The 20,544-nt window shown below is 41.2% G+C and overlaps 2 protein-coding genes across 5 annotated transcripts in view; one reads left to right on the forward strand and one right to left on the reverse strand.

The window, feature by feature from the left end:
* DTNBP1 (dystrobrevin binding protein 1) overlaps positions 1-6,495 on the forward strand; it is a 71,264-nt gene extending 64,769 nt beyond the window's left edge. For all 4 annotated transcript variants that reach the window (XM_074146402.1, XM_074146403.1, XM_074146404.1 and 1 more), the window contains 2 exons: positions 1,693-1,836; positions 5,395-6,495. In XM_074146402.1, coding sequence (XP_074002503.1) covers positions 1,693-1,836; positions 5,395-5,642 — 392 coding nt within the window. In that variant the 3' untranslated portion in view covers positions 5,643-6,495. The remainder of the gene's footprint in view (positions 1-1,692; positions 1,837-5,394) is intronic.
* Positions 6,496-7,950: 1,455 nt separating this feature from the next.
* JARID2 (jumonji and AT-rich interaction domain containing 2) overlaps positions 7,951-20,544 on the reverse strand; it is a 224,916-nt gene continuing 212,322 nt past the window's right edge. The window contains exons 15-18 of the mRNA XM_074146241.1: positions 14,980-15,110; positions 12,710-12,893; positions 11,023-11,130; positions 7,951-8,939 (exon numbers count right to left, since the gene is read on the reverse strand). Of these exons, the coding sequence (XP_074002342.1) occupies positions 8,763-8,939; positions 11,023-11,130; positions 12,710-12,893; positions 14,980-15,110 (600 nt within the window). The 3' untranslated portion in view covers positions 7,951-8,762. The remainder of the gene's footprint in view (positions 8,940-11,022; positions 11,131-12,709; positions 12,894-14,979; positions 15,111-20,544) is intronic.

The following is a 20,544-nucleotide window of genomic DNA, read 5'->3' on the forward strand; positions in this document are numbered from 1 at the left end:
TGCAGCTGAAGAGTGCATCCATATCTATAAAGAGATGGATGGAGGTGGCTGCTTCTATCCAATGGGATATCTATATATTCTATCCCAGCCTGGGATTGTCACCTGGCAGGAGTCGCCTCAGAAAAATTTTGAAAGTGCGGACAAAAGCTCATTGTTGTATTTCAAACAGTTCCCAGGTGGTAGCTATTTCCATTGTCTATGTAACATACAGAGCATGTGATTAGGACATGGGAGATCAGATTAAGCTCTCGCCTTATGAGATGAGTCAAGTCTGGCATCTCCTGACTAGTTAAAGCACAAGAATACCATAGACTACAGACACTCCTATGTGGGAGGTATCCATCTGCTGGGCCAAAATGCAGGGATTGTAGGACCAGAAAGAAAGCAAGCGTGAGATTACGTCACTCGTGGCGCGAAAAAATGTCAAGACGCTGTCCCTGCTCCAGGGACCTCCAGTTCTGCTATATCGTTTGTAATGTCAGAGCAGGGAATACAACCCGAGATTTCCATTTCTCTGCTTGAGTGCTAGAAATGCTCATCTGCAAAATGCTGTAGGTCAGTTGCTAGGACAGTCTTCTGAGGAGAGGGATGTGTAAGTCTAAATTCCTTTGGTCTGGGAAGGAACTGAGTTTGGGTCTCCTGCTTTCTGCATATATATAGTCCACTTACACTAAAAGTGGACGTTGTCACTGGCTAGTACTGGACACACGGCTCTGTTGGATGGTTAGGCTACCTACCTTTCTGAACTTCAGCTTTGCAGTGTAATGCACCGTGTAACGCACAACCCGTGTGTATCAAAGAAACTGTTTCAATGAAAGATTGATCCCTGCAGTATATGTAAAACTACAGAGCTATAGTATATTTGGAAAAAAACCCAATAAATTATAGGATTTCAGCTCAGTTCACATATGAAGGCTTTTAATAGTCTAATTGTTAAATTTAGATAAACCATTAAACTGTTCATTGTAATATTTCGTTATACGTGCAGCAACTGGACTTAAATTTGAGTACCCCTGAACTTACTTGTTCTGTGTTTGCATATTTCTGAAGGAAAAAGATGCCCATCCAACTATTCATCCAAGTATTTAATTTCCTTGCGAATTGTCAGTTTTATATTGACAATAATAAGCACTTTGCTTGAGTCATTAATAATGTGAAATCATCTTCGCACTGAGAGAAGATATTGGGCATCAGGCTAGGTTTTATATAGTACTGTCATTTATTAGACTGACTGAGGAAGAAGAATGGCTGCTCTCTATTGAGATTAATCCTTATTTCTGCATTTCCCCATCTCTTGTATATTGACATTTAGTGATTGTGTGCTTAAATGTGTTTTTCTCTAAAAAGACTTTTAATTGAGAGAATTGGAGTGTTGCAAAATGGAAAGTTTCAACTTTGCCCTTGAGCCCCATCCTAGCATGTTTCTGACTATGCTGTTGCTATAAATATTGTTGCTAAAAATGTTTTGTTTTACAAAGGCAGTAATGGACATCAGTTTCACAACAAAGATTGCACAGCGTACTCTTGGATTTGGGCTGAGATTGCTGCTGAGCAGCTCCCGTGGGTGTGCTCCTTCTATATCTGGTTTAATTATTACTAATGCATACAATTATAGCGGCTATTGAAGCCTTGATAGGTAATAACATTGTGTAGTTGACTGTCAGTTTGCTCATTGCACTATTTTTACTACAGAACCGATTGGAAGTATGTCTTCCATGGAGGTGAATGTGGACATGCTGGAACAGATGGACCTAATGGACATGTCTGACCAGGAAGCACTTGATGTCTTTTTAAACTCAGGAGGCGAAGACAATAATATGCTTTCTCCCATGCTGGGTATGATACTAATAATGACAGTGTGCTTAGAGACAAAGTGATAAATCACCAGAATTGCTCTAATTTGTAATGGATTGTGTTATCTCACAAAATATTATGCTTTGCGTAGATTGAATATTTTCCATTAGTGGTTTTCAAAAAAGTCATATTTAGTTGAAGTACAAGAGAGCTTGCTGCAAAAATACTTGATATTTCTGGACTGTCTCTTTTTTCCTGTAGTTACTACAGCTTCATGTTGTATTTGTCACGGTAGGGGTAGGTGGTGTTTAAGGTGCATTTTCCTCTCTATAAAGCTAATAGAGGACATTTTAACAAACATCAACAGAAATTTTGCAGTAGGTAGGTTTTTATTTTTAAGACTGCTTTCTTAGAATTTTTGCAGAATGTTGGTGTTTTGAAGTAAAATCGGACCAGTTGTATAGTGCAAAATCTTCAGTGAGAGAGATTCAGAGACGTGGTTCAACATAGCGGTCCATATTATAAAACATGACAATATTCTGGAAGCTTCTAAATAGTGATTCTGATACTGCAGCTCTTTCATGTAGCCTACTTACTGCTAGTAATGTTAGTTAAATTGGATTAAATTAATCTTAATCCAAAATTTTGTTTACGTGTTCTGATGAACAAAACAGATTTACGTTTTGGCAAGTTTGCAGCATGATGCTTAAAGCAGGGAATTAGTAATACGGGATACTTTATCCACAAGGGAAGTGTGCTTTCTTAATCAAAACCTTATTTTAGTACTAAAATCCTTTTCCCAAGAGCCAAAACAAGTTTTCTTGGGGGAGATGATGAAGCTCCTTTAAATGTACTTAGATTTCTTTTCAAATTACAGGTTCAAACATTTTTATAAAACTACTTACAGTGAAGAAACAGTGTACTTCAAATCCTATACTTTATTTTGGGATATATAAAGAAAAATGTTAATAATATCCTGAGGTCATTTTCTTTCTCCCTATGTGCAGGTAATTATTACCTGCTGTGAACATGAAAAGCATACGGTAAGTAGTCAAGGCACACTTGACTACTCAAAGGTTTTCATGCTTTATTGAAAAAACTGAATTCAGATGGCTGGTTTTGGATAGGCACCCAATTCATGCATTATTAAAGTTGATCGTTGTTTGAGCATGCAAGTAATTGCAGAATCTAGAACTGCTTTCCCCTTGCTGGATCTTTGGCAGATGTTGGACCAAGCAGCTTTGTGTCTTAACAACAAACAGTGTAAGTGGATTATCTAAGGACGTGTAGAAACTACGAGGTCTGGTTGCTTTTTCCTCAAGAGATGTAAAACTTAGTAGCCTTTGAGAAAACGGTATCATTTATTTTGTGCTGTGATGTAACTATTACAGTGTGTATGTATAGATAGTCTATATATATTTACTACGTATAGGCATGTACTCTGAAATACAATGCACCAGTGTTCTAGCACTGTAACCTTAATGCAGAGGTTGGATAGGCTTGCAGCAAGACTTACTCCTCTGCAGTTACTACTCCTACACTGTAATAGTCTTGTCAGTCGTCCTGTTGTGGTTCCAGACAATTTTTTTCCCCTCTGAATGAGAAGGGATTTTTGTGCTTGCTTGAAGGATCTTGCACCCTAGGGTCAAGCCAAATACACACATTAGTCTTCATTCTCAGAAAAATGAGGTGGCTTAAAGATAACTCTTCATTTTGCTGCCAGTGGAGAGCTGGGTTGGTCAGGGGAAGATTTGTTTCACAATTTTACTGAACACCACAGAATGCAGGTAAGTTATTTTAGTAACTGCTAAAAATGAAAATCGGCTCAAGACATTGAAACATTTTTAAATTTGTCTTGCTACAAATGTTGCCAGCTTATGGGCATCGGGTTTGCAACGTTATATGATAGTAATTGAACTGAAAAATTTACTCGCCTCTGCCGCTCCAGAAAACTCCTCCTGTGTGTTGTGTAAATTAATCTAAGGCATGTTGGTGTGCACACCATAGAGACAGGTGTGTTTAGAAACACCTTCGTAGTATTGTAGTACATCCGTATCACTTGTCTTCAGTATAAAGTCATGTACTACCCCAGGAAGCAACGCAGCAGACCTGCTAGACTTCCTGGGCTGGCCCCGTCGGATGGACTGGCAGGCTGTTTTCAGTCCAGGCAGGTTGGTTGGCTGTCGGAGTTGTGAGTGTTGTACCAGATGTTTAGCAACTTGTGTTTGAACTGGAGACCTGCTGAGGGCAAGTTTCCCTTTGGAGTTCTTGGGTCCCAGGGAGGCTAAAACAATGTCACATGTGGGGCTACTTGCTGTCCAAGCTTAAGTCCAGAATTTAAGGTTGCAGGTCATTAGAGCAAGAAATGTGCTGGAGCAACAGCTACTGTACCTTACAGTGTCCGGTACAACAAGCTTCTGTTGCCTCTGGATGCTGTTACGACTGTTTTCTTGTTACCATTTAAATTGGATGCTTGGTAAGACGATGGGGACCAGTCATAGGACCAAGGTAGTGTGAGCCACTCTGCAAACAGCATTGCAGAGTTAAGGTGTAGGGATTAGCTCGTCTCTAGACGAGCCTCTTGAAACCTTTTTATATAAAATCTCACACAATTTTTTAGAGTATTTTCTCACTAAGGTTTCTCAGTGCTGAAGCTGGGCATCCTGACTATGGAAAAACCCTTCTCAGCTATAATAGGGAAGGAAAAAAGGGCTTTATTTGGCAGATCACGTAGAAAGATTTGTTTAGATGTTTCCCTATTTTTCATTTGTATTTACTGCCAGGAAGTGTCCAGAGAAGAGGATCTAAGATAATTTTGAAATCTTAACTCTCAAACTGGAGTTACATTACACTGAACTGGCTTGGAATAAGTCTTTTTGCATAGGATATGGAGGAAGCATAGTCTTAAGATCCTATTCCTGTGCACGTGAGCTGTGATACAGCTTTACCAGAGGAATTCTTTCGTGCTGTGGGCAAGAATTTGTTTTGCATTTTGATTTTTAGCCAAAATTGGAGATTACTGTTATTGCCTCTCCCCCACTTGTCAGGGTTTTTTTTGTTTTGTTTTGTTTTGTTTGTTGTTGTTGTTGGTTTTGTTTTTGTTTTGCTTTTTTTAACTTCACCCAGGTTTATGTATGTCATTCTGTTGGACAGAGTTTGTCTGGAGGATTTTCCTATTGGTGATGATTCTCAGCACGTCCTAAGTCTGAATGGACTTCATCAGAGTTGGGAGGATTAAGTGGTCTTGGCTGACAGGCAAACTGGACACCAGCTATGTTTCTTAACAGTCAGGGCTTAGTACTCTTGCAATCTTACCTTATTCGATCTCAAGCATTAGCAATATTAGAATGAGCGAGAGACACGGACACCATCAGAAACAGATTAAAACCAGCCAGTGGCTTGTATTTGAGATCAACTTCAGAAAAGCCAAAAGTAGCGTTGTGTTTTGGGAAGGTTTTTTTAACGGTGTTTTGCAAAAGAAGCAAAACAGCCCGAATGCAACTCATTAACCACCGTGTAGCTCAGTTAATATATTGACTTCTCAATTCACTTGCCGAGCCACAGCTTGATTTTCGTTGTTGTTCTTTCTCCAACTATAAGGGCCCGACACCAACACCTACGTGAGTGAGATAAGTCTGCAGGTTCCCAGCCAGTCTGAGTTACGCCAGAAACTGTCTTCCCTGTCGTCGACCTGTACCGATTCTGCCAGCCAAGATGCAAGTGAAGGAGAGTCTCCAGTTGTTCAGTCTGATGAAGAGGAAGTTCAAGTGGACACTGCTCTTGCTGCTGTAACTGAGAGAAAGGGTGCTTCAGATGTTAGTGATGAAAGTGACTCTCAAACTATTTGAATCTTAAAACCATATCCTTTAAGAATGACTTCTGAATGAATGAACAAGTGAATGAAGAGCTTGCCTGTGTAACAATTTGCTAACCAAGCGTAACAGCCAGATCTTTTTACTTAGTCATACCGCCTTTTTACAAAATTGCCAGTCATGTGGAGGTTGGTTTTTAAAAAAAAAAAATAATGCCTAAAGCACACACACTTTAACAGTAGTCTTGGGGCTCAGGGGAGCAGTAAAACTGTTGTATATACTATGTATAAGAGAATTAAAGCAGAAAGATACAAGTTACTTTGACCACTAACCTTTAAATGGCTGATTGGAAATCTTAGACTTGATGTGTAATACTGAACCCAAATTGTTCCTTGCATGTTTTCAGCTGCTGCAACCGAAGATTTAGGATCCAAACCACAATGAAAAGTTATTTTCTACTCTTTACTACCTACTGTCTGCCTACTGCCTTTGTCTACTAAAGCAGCAGTGTCTACTCTCTCACACTTCTTATTCAGGACCAACTTAGTTATTGTAGGTGTTAAGAAAAAAAAGGAAAAAAAAAAGAAACTGAAAAGGAGGAGAGCTGCATATTGAAATGTTACACTCCTCGTGGAGCAGATAACTTAGCATTGTATAAACTTACTCCTCTTTCGAGATAAAATAAAGTATTTCTATCCCAACCACGTCTTTTACTTGATTACCCAAATATTTTATCCATGACAGTGAACAGAGGAGACTAATTCAGCAATCGGAAAAAAAAATGGTTATTTATACTGAGCACCAGTGTAATTTACTTTTCCATGGTAACATCTGTTTGACTACACTGATGCAAGCCAGCGATTTAAGGGCAATAAACCTGAATTAATTATAAAGTGTGTACATTTTATAAGCTTTAGGACCCATAGCCATCGTCATCTTACTGCCATTTTTTTTCTGCAGTCATTTTTCTCTCTGAACTCGAGGTCTGAACGTGTCTAACACCTGTTTCTTGTCAAGGTCTCACGCTCTGTTTGCAGGGATCTGCTCTCCTTTGAGAAGGCTCCTGGCTCCTGCTCTTCATGCACAGCGGGAAGGAATGTAATCAGAGACAGCGTAAGTAAAAGGACGAGCTGTGATGTAAATCCCTTCCAAAACCCGCCCTGACACAGCTAATGGTTGGGAACGAGGCATCTCCTGCTGCTCGCCAGTTGGGAAGCGGCCAGTTTCCTTAGGGATTCACTCTGCCTCCTGTTACCTGACAAAGGGTTTCCTGACCCCTCGCTGGGAAATGAAAGCTAGAAGCTCTCTACCTACAATTAGATATTTAACGAGGCAGCTGTTTAAAGAACTTTTTCTTGAAGGAGCTTCCTTTACTCACTCACTTTCCAGAAGACAGACAAAGTGTCCAAAAAAGTTTTGTTTTTTTATTAAACCTCGTAGTACAAACCTGGAAAGTAAACAAAAAACTGGCAATAAACAACATGAAGTCTTTCCTTACAAGGAAAGAGAGCAGAGCAGCGCTAATAAATTAAATGTCAAACTGTAAGCCATAGTCAGAAGTTTACTGTCAAGAGGGAAAAGTACACAGCAAGGCCATAAAAACCAGACAACCACATTTGAAAACACTTGACTCTGTTTATGTTATTGTTAAATATTCCAAAACAGTTCAGTCTTCTGCAACAACAACCAACAAATTGTATTATAGGACTTTCCTGACAGTCACCACTGGCAAGCTCAGTGCAATATGGGTAGCTACGGTATCGTTGAATTCAATTACGAAACAAAACAGTTTGTGAAAACATTTTCCCTTTTTTATTCCACACATACTGTACACACAACCAGAAAAGGGCAACAGCTACTCCATTATTATTTTTTGTTGTTGTTCAGTGATGTAAGCAGCACTTATAAATGTTACAAGAAAAACCCTGTAAGCATCCAATCCAACCGATGAAGAAAGTGAAACGTAAGGCTTTTCTTCATCTTGTCTCTTCGCCGTCCCTCCCCCCACCCCAAGAAAAAGGCTCAAGTATTTAAAAAAATTTACAGGCATATGTACAAAAGGTGTGATTTTTTTTTTTTTTGTTACAACATGAAAAGAAAAAATAGACAAGATGAAAGCAAATGCATTTTCACATTCAAAAGAAATATGCAGACCTGCTAGTGGCTCTAAATGTGATCATATAATGAAACAAATTCAAAACAAGTATTAATGCTTGACTGTGTAAAGGTGTGAAAAACAGCAGTGGAATGGGAATGGAATGTTAGAAAGATTGCACGTCTATGACAAAAGAAGCACTTATGGCTTCAATCACTTTTTTTTTCTTTTTTCTTTTTTTTTTTTTTAAAGGATGCTATTGAAGGGTTTTTGATAAAGTAGCCAACAGCACCAAAAAATAACAGAATGGATTTCCTAATGAAATCAGGCACAGTTTTCCCTCACATGACTCCTCAAGGCAGGCAGTCTTTTTTCCTCCTTTTTTTTTTTTTTTTTTTTTAATTTTTATTTTTCCCCCTCAAAACAGATGCATAGTGATGTGCTGGTAAAAGAGAACATACTCCAAATCTCCTCCTTTTGCCTACAGTTAGGAAACAAAGTCCATCTTCAGCTGCCAAAACCTCCCAAAGAAAGTGTGTATTCTCCAATTTAAAAAATTACAAAACTTATCTTGCTGTGACAGAATAAAAGACAGCCTAAGTAAAGCAATTTCTTTCAAGTTTTTGTCTCCTATCCCTTTTCTCTCTAGAAAAATCTGCTCACATGACTGGAGAACAAATTATAAAACACATCAAACTTTAACCTATTCAAAAAATGGGTTAAAAGCCTTTTTTCACAGTTACCAAAAAGGCTTTTCATTTTTTCAGCCATAGGGACAATACAAATTAATATTTTATCAGCCCCTTGCCGGTTTTAAAACAGTGAACATACGGCAGTTTAAAAAAATCAGACTGCTGTATCTATCTATTCTAAGTACAAAAAAAAAAAAATTCAACAGTTTAATGCTAAAACAAAATTAGTTCTCTAAAACCAGAAGAAAATCTTCTTTAGAGCTAGTGCAAAGACAGCTTGTATTCTACAGCAAGTACTCCAAACTATGGTATAATAATTACAAAAAATATATATAAATTGACAAAATGAGAGTGTTGGCATCTTCAGGATTAACTTGAAGCACTTTTGGATGAACTGGAGGATGAAAGCCTAGATGATGGCACGTCAACTGTCGCTCTCTTACGAGGTCCTCTTTTTGGTGTAGGCTTGCTGATACAGTTCTCAATGCTGCCGTTCTTACCAGATACTTTTCCACAGATTTGATTGACCAGACTGATTATTTGTTCCTGTTCGGGAATCGGGAAAAACAAAACACAAATCAGCATCTGCTCTTTCTCCAGTCACTTCTGATGCACAGAGATGTCAGCGCCGCCTTTTTGACTGGGGTGGGGGGGCAAATCTATATATTCATGAGCTCTGCAGAAGCTTGGCTCGTATAGGACTTCCTCAACAGTGAGGAGTTTTGTTAGAAGTACTGTGTAGTGGTCCCGGTACTGCCCTTGCTGAAGCTTCACCCCTCCAAACTTAAAGACGGTAACCAGCAGAATTGGAACCATCTGAGCTCCAGCCACTGAGCAAGACTACAGAAGCTGGGCTGCAAGGTTACTTCCCTAGGGTCAGGAATGTTATAAATCTACTGCCGAACAAAGTTATAAATGCCGTAAGTTGAAATCCACAGTAACGTAATTTACTATTTGCTAAATATTTCTTTAAGAAAAAGATTCCACTTCTTGTTTGTGACATTGTTGTCACTGGTTATGGGATGCTACTTTTGTTTAACGCTGGGTAGGATCTCTGGGTGTCCAGGCGCTCTGAGTCTGTGCGTAGAGAAAGCCGCTCGCTGCCACGCAGAAAAAGAGCTACAGGTCCATGGCACGAGGATGAGGGACAGGAGGAGTCCTTGAACTGCACATCAAGTGCCATGGCTAAGACTTCACTCCTAATTCCATTACGTTCAGGGATTTGATGAAGTTTGGGGTGTGGGAGGGAGATTATTTTGAACTGGCTGCCCCATCCTAGTAAGAGTGTTGAGAAATTATTTTTGTGCAAAGTTGAAACAGCCTCTTAATTAAGTCTACCTAACAGTTAAAATTAAATAGCTTTAACAAATGGCATTTGATATGCAGGTTCTCTCTCTCCCCATTCACAGCCCTCAAAAAGAATTCTGTAATAATAACCAGGTGTTTGGGGAAGAAAAAGAAAAAAAAAAAGTCATCATCATGCAGTACTGAAGGAGAGGTTTTCTTGCCTTTCCCAAGTGCAGCTTAAAATAGCTACTTTGCAATTATAAAACCTAGCAAAAATAATTACTGTATGTGATTCTGCTGGAAAGGGTGGCTTAGAAAACCTCAACAGAACTTAACAGATCTGTAAAAACTCAGCACGTAAGGGACTGAATAATCTCAAGAATAAGAGAAATACATTAAAATTTATGAGTAACTTCCTGAAACTGCAGTGTTTATCATCTCATTACAAAGGCAGTGTCACTGTTGTCTAGGCATCGTAGGTTGTACTTGTTCCTACCTACAGTACCTGATACCACAACTGAGTCTACAGTTAAAAATGAACAAAGCCACAAGGACATGATCATCCTTAGACTTTGACCTTTTGGTTCCCCCCCCCCATACCTCTACGTGCATATGTCAGGAACTGCTGAAAAGCCCATCTCAGAAAGCTACTTGTGCCAGCACTGATCTCTAAGGGCTCGTTTTGTAATTTCTCCCCCGCTGCTTCACTCTCCACAGCTTGGGCTAACCGTGCAGTGCTCCCCCACTAACCCCTCACACGCTGGCTGTCCCAGGGGAGTGACTAGAGAGGCAAAGAGGCACGATGTGACTTCACTCACTGCAGGGCAGCGTTAGCCCAGAACCCAGGCACGCTCCCAAATCCCCAACCCGAGCTCTGTGATTATTCATCATCACACTGATGGCTCGAAACCATTACTGGACCTCTCATCTACAAGTTTGCCTCAAAGAAGGTTCAGGCTGGACTGGAGTAAGTTGGTGTGAGCTTTCAGTTAGTGACAGGTAAGTTATCCTAAAGTACAGGAGTTCTCACACATTAACCAGTCAAAGCGTAGCCTCGTGTTCTACAGCATCCCAAAGCATTAAATGGCTTCTCTGTTCTCTAATGCATATTCAGGCAGTTAATGCTTCGGGTTTCATCTTTGTAATCGTATTTCCCCTCTATTTCTTTTACTTAGATCATAATAAAGCACCTTCTTCCCACACCAAAGGAAAAAAAAAAACAAAGCACCAAACAGGAAAGCTCAGTCTCCTGAGGCCTCGGCAGGACAAAAGCAGAGCTAAGTCTAGTCCCGTTTTCAGTGTGAAAGCCCCCCCCAGCATCACAGAGCTGTATCGTACAGACCTCATCGTAACGGTACATCATTTTCAGTCCCCGACAAGACTTCTGTTTTTCCACATGCCGAAGGGCACACTCCAAGCAGAAGACAACATTTTCATTCTCCTGTACAACCTATGAAAATGCAGAGATGGGAGAAGCGCAGTGAGCTCCAACTGTAGCCATGTTACACACACAGTATTTCGCATTGTAATGCATGAATTATTCAACCTGTATTTTACTACAAGTTAGTGGAAGGAGGGATAAACAAGAAGCGTTACACATTGTGAAATGATTGAAAAAAATGTGTAAGAAGAAATGCACATCCCTTTTTGGGTGCTAATGTTGGCAAATACATACAGGTGTTTTAAAACCCACCAACAGTAATGAAGGCCAAATCCAAATAATGATATATGCATAAAGCTTCATTGGGATCTAATACGGGGCCTACAGATTTCCTGAAAGCAGCCGTTTCCCATTGCTTTAAGTGCTGTCTCGAGTAAGGATAGAGTCAGGAGCTTGGCCACAGGATTCCTCAGCTCCTGTCTCACGCAGCAGAGGTCACATTTGCTCTGCTGGCCACCTGCCAAGGCTACAATTTCAGCTTGGAATTTGACAACCGAGTTGACTTCTTGTCCCTTATTACTTGTTACGAGTGACAAGGAAAAAAAAAAAAAAAAAAAAATCCTTCCCTCGATTACACTTACTCCAGAGCAAACGGACCAGAATGAAGAGGTTTTTGGTTGGCTGCTTTTTTAAACAAACTCATTTTTAAAGTAACTTCAAACTAGTGCTGCTTAAACATGTCCTAGTGCTCAGTGCTCTAAAGACACGGATAAACTCAGCTTATTTTGTCCTAGGGAGGGAAAGAGCTACATCTCATCATTTATCAGTTGCATTGTATTTCCATCAAAAACCTAACATTTGTAACAAAAAAAAACCCTGTCAGATGACAGAAAGACACACTGAATATGGAGTCACACGCACCTTATTATGTTTATTTAAATATCTGATCTTGGAATTAGGTGGTGTGTAAAGTTATGGGAGGGGCTTTGGGTATTTTTAATGAAATGGCTGTATTTCTAGGTGTTCTGCACACAGCTAAAAACCTGAAAGTGTCACCACAGGGGTTAGCACACCTTCAAAAGCCTGTAGGCAGTTACTTCTAAAAAGAGAGAAAGTTTATGGGCCTGACATCTATTTTTGCACAGACAGGTTGGCAAACAGCATCTTGGCTTGGTAGACAGGATACAGGCACCCTGCGGGCTGGCTTGCAGGGAAACTGCCGCAGCACAGGCTGTAGCTGCATCCCTGAGACTTGGGGCATGTATTTGAGTTGCTGGCTCAGCCCGAGAACTGTTCCGCCACGACTTACTGGCGACGGGCAACCTGCAGGCATCTTTGTCACCCCTTCCTAGTGCAGCGCAGACACTCTCGTGGGTCTCCGAGAGTGGCTGGGTGACTAGTTTATCCCTTCCTTGCAGGGGGAGGGATGCTGGCTGACACTAACCATTGCCTTCGGTCACCATCTTCTATCACATAAGGTGATAAAAGTTCTGACACAAAGCAAATCAACAGCTCTGCGTCTCGTGTGGAGCGCAGGAGATGGCGCTGTAGTTATGTGTTGTCTCTCAAATGCTTGTAGTCCGTTACAGTGTGTTATAAACAGAACAGGGGGGACAGTACCCCAGCGGAGGCAAAGGATTTTACTCACCATGGAAAGATAGCACAGGTGCTGACAAATCTGACATCTCCTCTCTGACGTTTCTAACTGCAACCACTTTCGAGGCTTTTTCTTTCCATCCATCCCCGTGCTGCTGCTGTCGTGGCTGCCATAGCGCGCTGAAGAATGGAGACCTGCCTCGTAAAGCTGCCGCCGCTGCCTCAGCTCCGTGTCCCTGTGAATGTTTTAATGCAATTAGACATCGGCATCGCCTCATACCACCGCAAAGCCATCTATAATCACCCTTTTACCACGATCATCACTGAAACCTGAACTGCACACAGCAAAGCCCTGAGTGTTGTTGGAGGTTGGTGCCATTCCCTGCGCGCGGTGAGAGCCAGCCACCACCACAGAAACGGGCCCTAATCGCAAAAGCTGTCTCCCGATTTTAACAGCGACCACTGTATCAAGCCAGTGGTTCTCAAACTGCTCCACAGAGAACTGGGAACTGCCGAATACTTCCTGGAGGTCGATGGTGCTCGGGGCCATGTGGAGAGTTGGGAGATGTGGCTAACATGACTGTCATTCCTGAAGTTGCCAAAAGCCACCTTGAGGAGGAGGAGCTGTTGCTGTCAGGAGTAACACTGCCACCTTCATCAGGAGGCAGAGATGAACCAAGGACCTGCTGCCATGAGGTGCTTCAGGCAGGAAAGGGGAAGCAGGGCAAGTGATTGTGCCAAAAGACGAGGATCTTGCTGTACACCCAGGGGAAAAAGAAGGAGATGTCAATTAAGGATAAAGACTAAGCCCTCCAGCTGCCCTTCACCCACGGCATCCACAAGGTGGACAATACCTCCTATGCTGGACTACACAGCATTAGGACAGCAGGCTGGGTTGGAGCCGAGTGGAAGACCGCAAGCGTGGAGTGAGCTGAGCAGATGGAAGGGGAGAAATAAAAAAATCTCACCACCAGACACAGCTGAAGATGGGTGGAGAGCCAAGCTAAGCACATGGCATGGGCAAACCGAGCAACCAAGGCAGATCAGGAGAGGAGGCAGTAAAAGAAACAGCACAAACAAGCAAAGCAAAACAAAGGGGGAAAAAATATGGTACAGTGTCCCACTTCGGTTGGTTTTTTTCACGTTTTGTTGTCTGGGCTTTTGTTTTACATAAGCAGCCACAGGAAGGACTGATATCCTCCAGAGAATTCCAACCTAAGCATAAGAACAAGTTTGAGAACCACTCTGATAGAGGTCGATGTGATCATCTAGCAGCAAGCACCAACATTTCTGTTTCACCTTTTGCACTTGCAGACTTTTCCTCTTCAAGGAAAAAAAAAAAGAAGAAGAAAAAAAAAAAGAAAAAAAAAACTTGGAAGTGATTATTCCCACAGGGGAACCAGCTGCAGGTAAAGCAGTCAGCACACCTCTTTGTATTTCTTTATGAACACTAAAACAACACATGGGCTGGTTTCCCCTTCAATATGTCATTGGAAATTCTCCAAATGAACATGCTATAGTTAGTTAAATACAGTTTGTAGATTCCATTCATCAAAACTTTCTTGACATCTCGAGTACCAGTTGTCACAAACTTGAAAGATAGGTAGGAACTACATGGTAGGGAACAAAAGAGAAGATCATTACACAGGAAGCCAGGCAACATTATATTTTCTTTTTTTACCTATCTTAAGAGAATTCCTAAACACGGTTCCTTAATACTGGAGAGAAAAAGGAGTGTGAAGTTGTTTTTTTTTCTTTAAAACATTCAAGTTGTAATGCAAGATACCTTAGCACCCATGCATAAGCTGCTCACTTACTCAGTGGTTTAAATCAAAACAACTTTCTCTATACAAAGTACCTTCTAGAACTGTAGTATAACGACCTTGATGCTGAAGACAAGGGTTCCTGGTGCAAAACCCATTACAGGCATGGATTAACAGTGGCTACTGATGCCGAGAGGCTGAAAAACTGAAGAAAGGTATTTAACCACTTGGCACCACGTGGCTCACCGAAAGCATCAGGAAATCTTCACTCTCAGCACCAAGAATCAACAAAATAAAAACCCAAGGCAAACTGTAGTTTTAATTCTTTGGTGGCGCCCGAAGTAGGGAATTCTTAGAGCAAGACATCCTAACCACGGGCACTCTCCCATCAGATACAGCCAAGGAAACTGCTTCTTCCACATGTGGCTGTCTTCAAGTACGTTTGCTGGGCTTTTGCTTGGTTAAGCAAAAGACATGTCTGAAATGGTTACTTACGTCATCCACCTCTGGAGTCTGTCAATGAAAACAAAATAGGTACAACAGGCCCCCAATTCGTTACCTGAGCTCTCCAAGAAGGGATGATATCGTACTCAGAGTCGGCCCATTTTCCTTTTTTGCTTCTGCTGTTGCAATCTGATAAAGCAACTTTTCCATTGAAAATGGTTTGGCTATACGTCGTCTCTTCATTTCCTGGGACAAAAATTGCCAAATTAGTAGAGCAAATTTGAAAATAAAAAGTTATGAAGAATTAATTCAATGTAGCAAAAAGTAGCCTTCTAAAACCACCAAAAATATTAGCTTTCCATAGTCCAAATTAAACAAAGTATTTCAGTTCCAGCTTGCATCCAGCGCTAACTTCCCACCGAAATAAATGCTAATTGGAAAGCAGTCCTTTCAGTCGAAAGCCGGGTGCCCAAGTGCTTTGCTGAATTGGGTCTTCCTGTGGAAACGACTATGAAAGAAGATTTTCTGCACATGCTTTAGGTGAACCAATGCCACAGACCAACACTTGAGAACCTAAACCAAACGCACGCCACCAGACAGTCACCATCAACCGCTTCCTCAGAGAATCCTCTAGTGCCTGTTACATCTAACATTTCGATTTCACTCAAAGTCACCAGCAGAGAGAAAAAAAAGTATCTATCTGCAATGCACGACGGCATATATGCTAAGAACTCAATCCGTATGCTATCTTTTCTTAATATGCTTTACTGGGAAATTTAATGCAGAGAAAAGGTAGGCAAAGTCTGCGTATTCAAAGAGAATGAAGTAAAATGCAGGTATTCCGGTGTCACCGCATTTCAGATACACCTTTTGTTTATAAAAAAAAAAAAAAAAAATTAAACTTCATCAGTGGAAAAGACAAGGATAGGAGAGATATGTCAAGAAAATGAGGAAAAAATAAAAGAAGGATGGCCAGGCACAGATTAGCATGCAGCTCACTGGAGGAACCAACAAAAGCCTCAAAATTCTCTCCCTAAAAATTCATTTTTCCTTTGGAGGCCAAGAGGAGTAACCCAATCACTTAAGCTCAGTAATACACTATCTAAACTCTCAGCCACCCAGTAAAATCTATTCTTCTGACCTGCGTGAACCTCCGGAGTGCTGTTATTTTGCAGCTTTTACGTTTTAAGACAAAAACTGGCAAAACAGGCAGATGTCAGGGAAAAGAGACAAGAGGCAGAAAAGAGGGCATCAGTTCTGCTCAGTTTTGCCTGTTCCTGATTCCCCTCTGTGTAAGCTTTTAAAGCTACGTCTTTCATTCCTGTCAATATGAACTGAGTTATTTTGGCAGCTTAATCCCTTTCGATAACTCTTAGGTAGGCAAATTCCTTGATTTACTGTGCAGCTGGGAAAAGGCTAGAGTTTTCCCAGTGTCTGAAGAGGTATGTTTTGTTTTTATACAGAGTCAGAGTGTTTTCAAATGACACTAACACTGGAGTGTAAGGTGAAGGTACCATTTTGGTTCAGAGTTAAGCCACCAAATACCTGCTTGGCACAAATAAAACCGAAGATTCACCTTTAGCCTTAATTTTTTTTTTTTTTCCACCCTGTTTTGTAACTCTAATTACATGCTCTTGGTATTTCTTTTATCAGAACCAATACACCATAAAATTCATTGTTTTTAATAGCGCTGATCGCATGCACTGAAGTGGTAACTACTATATATATCATAAAATGGACTAGTAACCTTTGCTGACCAAAAAGTGTTCTTCAGAACGTTCTGCTAGAGCCTGTGCGGGGTCAGAAGAGCTGCACTTGTAGGAGTGGTACGAGAAGTTTTGTTGTGTGTTAGATTTGCTTTGGAAGTTGTCTGAGGCTGCCTAAGAACAGGCACTCCAAGCCAGATCCAAGGCCCACAGAGGCACCACACGCAGCCAGGATAAAAGGTGACAGTGGCTGGAGTAAAAAGCAATGCACCCTCCTGCTGGCTGGCAGCTCGGGGACATCCTGCGCCCATGGTAGCGGCTGTCTTGAGTTTAGCACAACTCACTGGATCTGTGCATTTTTCTGAATTTCTGAATCCACGTACATTTTTCTCTTCCATACAGTACTAAAGTACGCAGATAAGTATTTTAAAACTGACTTTTGCTTGCTTTTGACCTCCTGCCTGTTAATTTCTTCTAATGGCACGTTTTTCAATGTTATGAAAGTCAGTGAACACTCATATCATAATTATCACCCTGCCACTTGTGATCTTGTCTCACTATTGTACACGTCTCTCAGTGATCCATTTCTGAGGCTGAGTAATCTTATATTTAATACAGAGGCTAATTCATACCTGTAATCACCAATCCCCACTCTGCCTTTTCTGGTTTCTCTGTATTCCCTTTGCAATTAGGCATTCAGTGTCCAAGCCACGGCCATACCAAGAGCCTACCCAGTGCCATAGCAATGCTTCTGCTTTGTTCTCTGTTCTCTCCTTGAACATCTCTAACATTCATATTTTTTTAAAACCTCTCCAGAGCACTTGGCTGGCAGCCCCACAGGAAGCCAAAGACTTCTTTTTCTCAGTAGCAAGAGCTCATTTAGAGCCCATCGCTGTCTGTCAAATTAGGATTATTTTTTGCTCCCGAGTAATTTAAAATTTATCAACACTGAACTTCATCTACCCTTTTCTCGCTCGGATCACTCAGTATCACGAAATCTCTCTGTAACACCTCATAGCTTTAATTTTTGCTGTCATTAACATTAATAACCCCAGTGTAAAGGATTAGTTTTGCTCTTCACTTCCCTTTCTAGGTTATTTACAGACATGTTGAACTGTACTGGTCTTAGTACAGATTCCCGAGGAAGACGGTAAAAGACCTTCCTCCATGATAAAAACTGAGCATCTGTTCCCATCCTCTGCTTCTCTTTAAAATTTTGGTGCATAAACTTCCCCTCTCAACCCGTGGCAGGTTAATTTCTTTAACAGCCTGTTCTGAGGAACCCTCCAGAAATGCTCACAGACTCTGTCAACTGGATCTCTTTGTCCATACACCCTTCCAAAAGTTTCAAGGCCTCAACCTCATTGCAAAAGCCCTGTTGATCGCCCTGGGCTCACTCTTTCCTACGTTCATTTCTTCTTTTGGCCTTTAGGAAGTTGTTCTTTGAAATCTCTTTTTGGTCTGCATTTGTGTGGATTTATACGCATCTTGCTAGAGCGACTGTTTTACTCGCATTTTTATCTTATAGACACAAAAGGGATTTTTTTGGTCTCATTTCAAACAGACTCTTTCTCCTGGTGTTCAGCCATGCCAAGCTTAGTGGGGGTTTGCCTTCTGCAACTATTTTTTTTGCTAGGCAACATGCATGTGTTGTGAGCCTCTAACACGGCATCTTTAAACAATTTCTTTGCTGCACGCGAACACTTAACCCTTCTTTCTGCATTCTCAATTTAACAAGCTTCCTTGGTTTTAGGCGAGGCTGTCATTTGAAATGAAACACCGCAGCAGTGGTGGCATTTTGTGTTTTCCTCCTCTTTCAAGGTTCTTAATCTCTGCTCACCATCACAGTGCAGCTATTTGATGGTGATGTTTTGAACTGAGCGTCACCGTTCCTGAGAAGCGAGACAACAGTTTGTTCTCCTTGCATGGATTTCCTGACTTGCTGCTCCCTGAAGCCTCTTCAGTTCTGGCATCACACACTGACACAAACCACTGCCCCAGCCAGGGGAAGGAGACCAGCATTTCCCATTATCCCCCCATGTCCTGTCCTCGCAGCTTCTCTCACCTCCTTTGGTATGACACAGGCTACACGCACACACCAGCCAGTATGGCAGAGCAGGAGGAGGGGATGTGCAGAGCCAAACGGTTGATGCTGAGGATGCAAACACCCACCGGACACATGTGCGAAAGGCCAATGGCTTTACTTCAGAGCGGTCTAGCCTGGCTCTGTGGCCACACTGCCACCAGTGTTAAGAGGACATCAGGTGCACTTCTGGAGTGCCTCCTTCCATCTGGTTTCATCTGAAAGCAACCTGGTCTGCTCAGGCTAAGACAGCTGTGATAGGAACCAAGGAATGGTAATTGTGGGGCATTTTAAAGGCATGTTCCTCACCCAAACTAAAACTTGCTGGCGGGGTGGGGGGGAAATACGTATAAAGCCCCTGCCAGCCTCTTGGTTGGACTGTCAGGAGCACAGTGCTAACACCGTCATTTTCCTATTGAGGATGGGAAGATCAGTGCACAGAGATCCTGTCACTGGTGACAGAGTTACACCTGGCTTATTTGACTGTAAGCTCCCTTCTGTGTGCAGCACTGCTGCTCCACCAGGGTGACTAACGCCATCTCTCCTACATACTTCTTCCTCTTGCATTATGGTAGTGGCCAAGTCTCTTCTTTCCACCAAGCACCTGGTAGGCCCTATTCCACCAAAGCCTTCCTTTAAAGCCAAACATTCCTTCTTTCCAAACCTCTAGACCAGCTTGCATTCATTTAGTCCAATATTCTGTTTTCCTGTTTCCTAAATGACTTTTACTGACTTTGTCCAACGTCTTATTAGAGGACATGGGGTTACCCCTTTGCCATTGCAAACACACACTCTCCCACCACACCTGGAAACCTTCTCCCTCATCCTTAGTTTAAAATTTCAAGAGCTTTTAGGGTGTTTTTTAAAAGCCAGCAACCTAGTTCCACAATATGATTTAGGTGAAACCTGTCTGTCCCTTTTACACAGGCTTTATACAAACACCTTTATTCCAACAATTATCCCAACTCCTTATAAACTGAAATCAATGCAATTTTGGATGCAGAATTTCATTTTTCCATATATTAAAGGAGATTGAGCAGTCATTCAATACATGAAATGAAACAACATTGTTTAGCAATATAAAGAGAGTCACTATAAAAAAATCAGGTCACAGAATCACAGAATGAAAACAAAGTTAATCTACCAAACAGCTGAAAATTGTCAATATTGCTGTCGAGAACGGACAGACAGGAAGGTACAGATGTTTGACAGAGTTCATTAATAGTCCGAAAGGGGAATCTTGGTCGTTACACAGAACTTCTCACACTTTCTGAGAAGCACAATCCTGGCCAGCCTTTGAAAATGGCAAAGTGCCTTGTAAAGTGAAGGAACCAAGGAAGAATTTCCAAAATTTAAGGTAGTTAAGAACATAGGATAGTTTGAACATAGATAGATTTCCTAGAGGAAAGAAGAGGGGGAAGAAGAAGAAAAAAAAAAAAAAAAGGAGGAAAATAACAATGCAGTAGGTGTTTCCAGAGTTATTTTGATATAAACACATATCTGTGGTTCTTATAAAGTTTGTGAGAGTTATGACTTCACTTTCCAAGGTAGGTTATCATAGATTGGAATCTGCTGGATTTTCAGTCAGCTTATATTTACCCAGTGCAAAGCTCTTAAAAATTAATCAAAAGAACCGTTCTTCAGAATTTGAGGCACCAAGAAGAGCTTTTTAATTGCTGCATAGTGATTTCTTTCTCTTACAGGAGTGGCATTTTCACAATATCAAACAAGTGTTCAGTAAAGCAATAAATACAACATATGGAGTTAATATAATTGTGTACCTTCAGACAAAAAGGTTAGCTCAGGATTCTCATTCCTTACCTACACACATATACAATTCCCACCTTCCCCCCAAATAAATCTGTAATAAAATAACCTTTTATTTCAAACT

This window comes from Numenius arquata, chromosome 4, assembly GCF_964106895.1.
Source record: "Numenius arquata chromosome 4, bNumArq3.hap1.1, whole genome shotgun sequence".
Lineage (NCBI taxonomy): Eukaryota > Metazoa > Chordata > Aves > Charadriiformes > Scolopacidae > Numenius > Numenius arquata.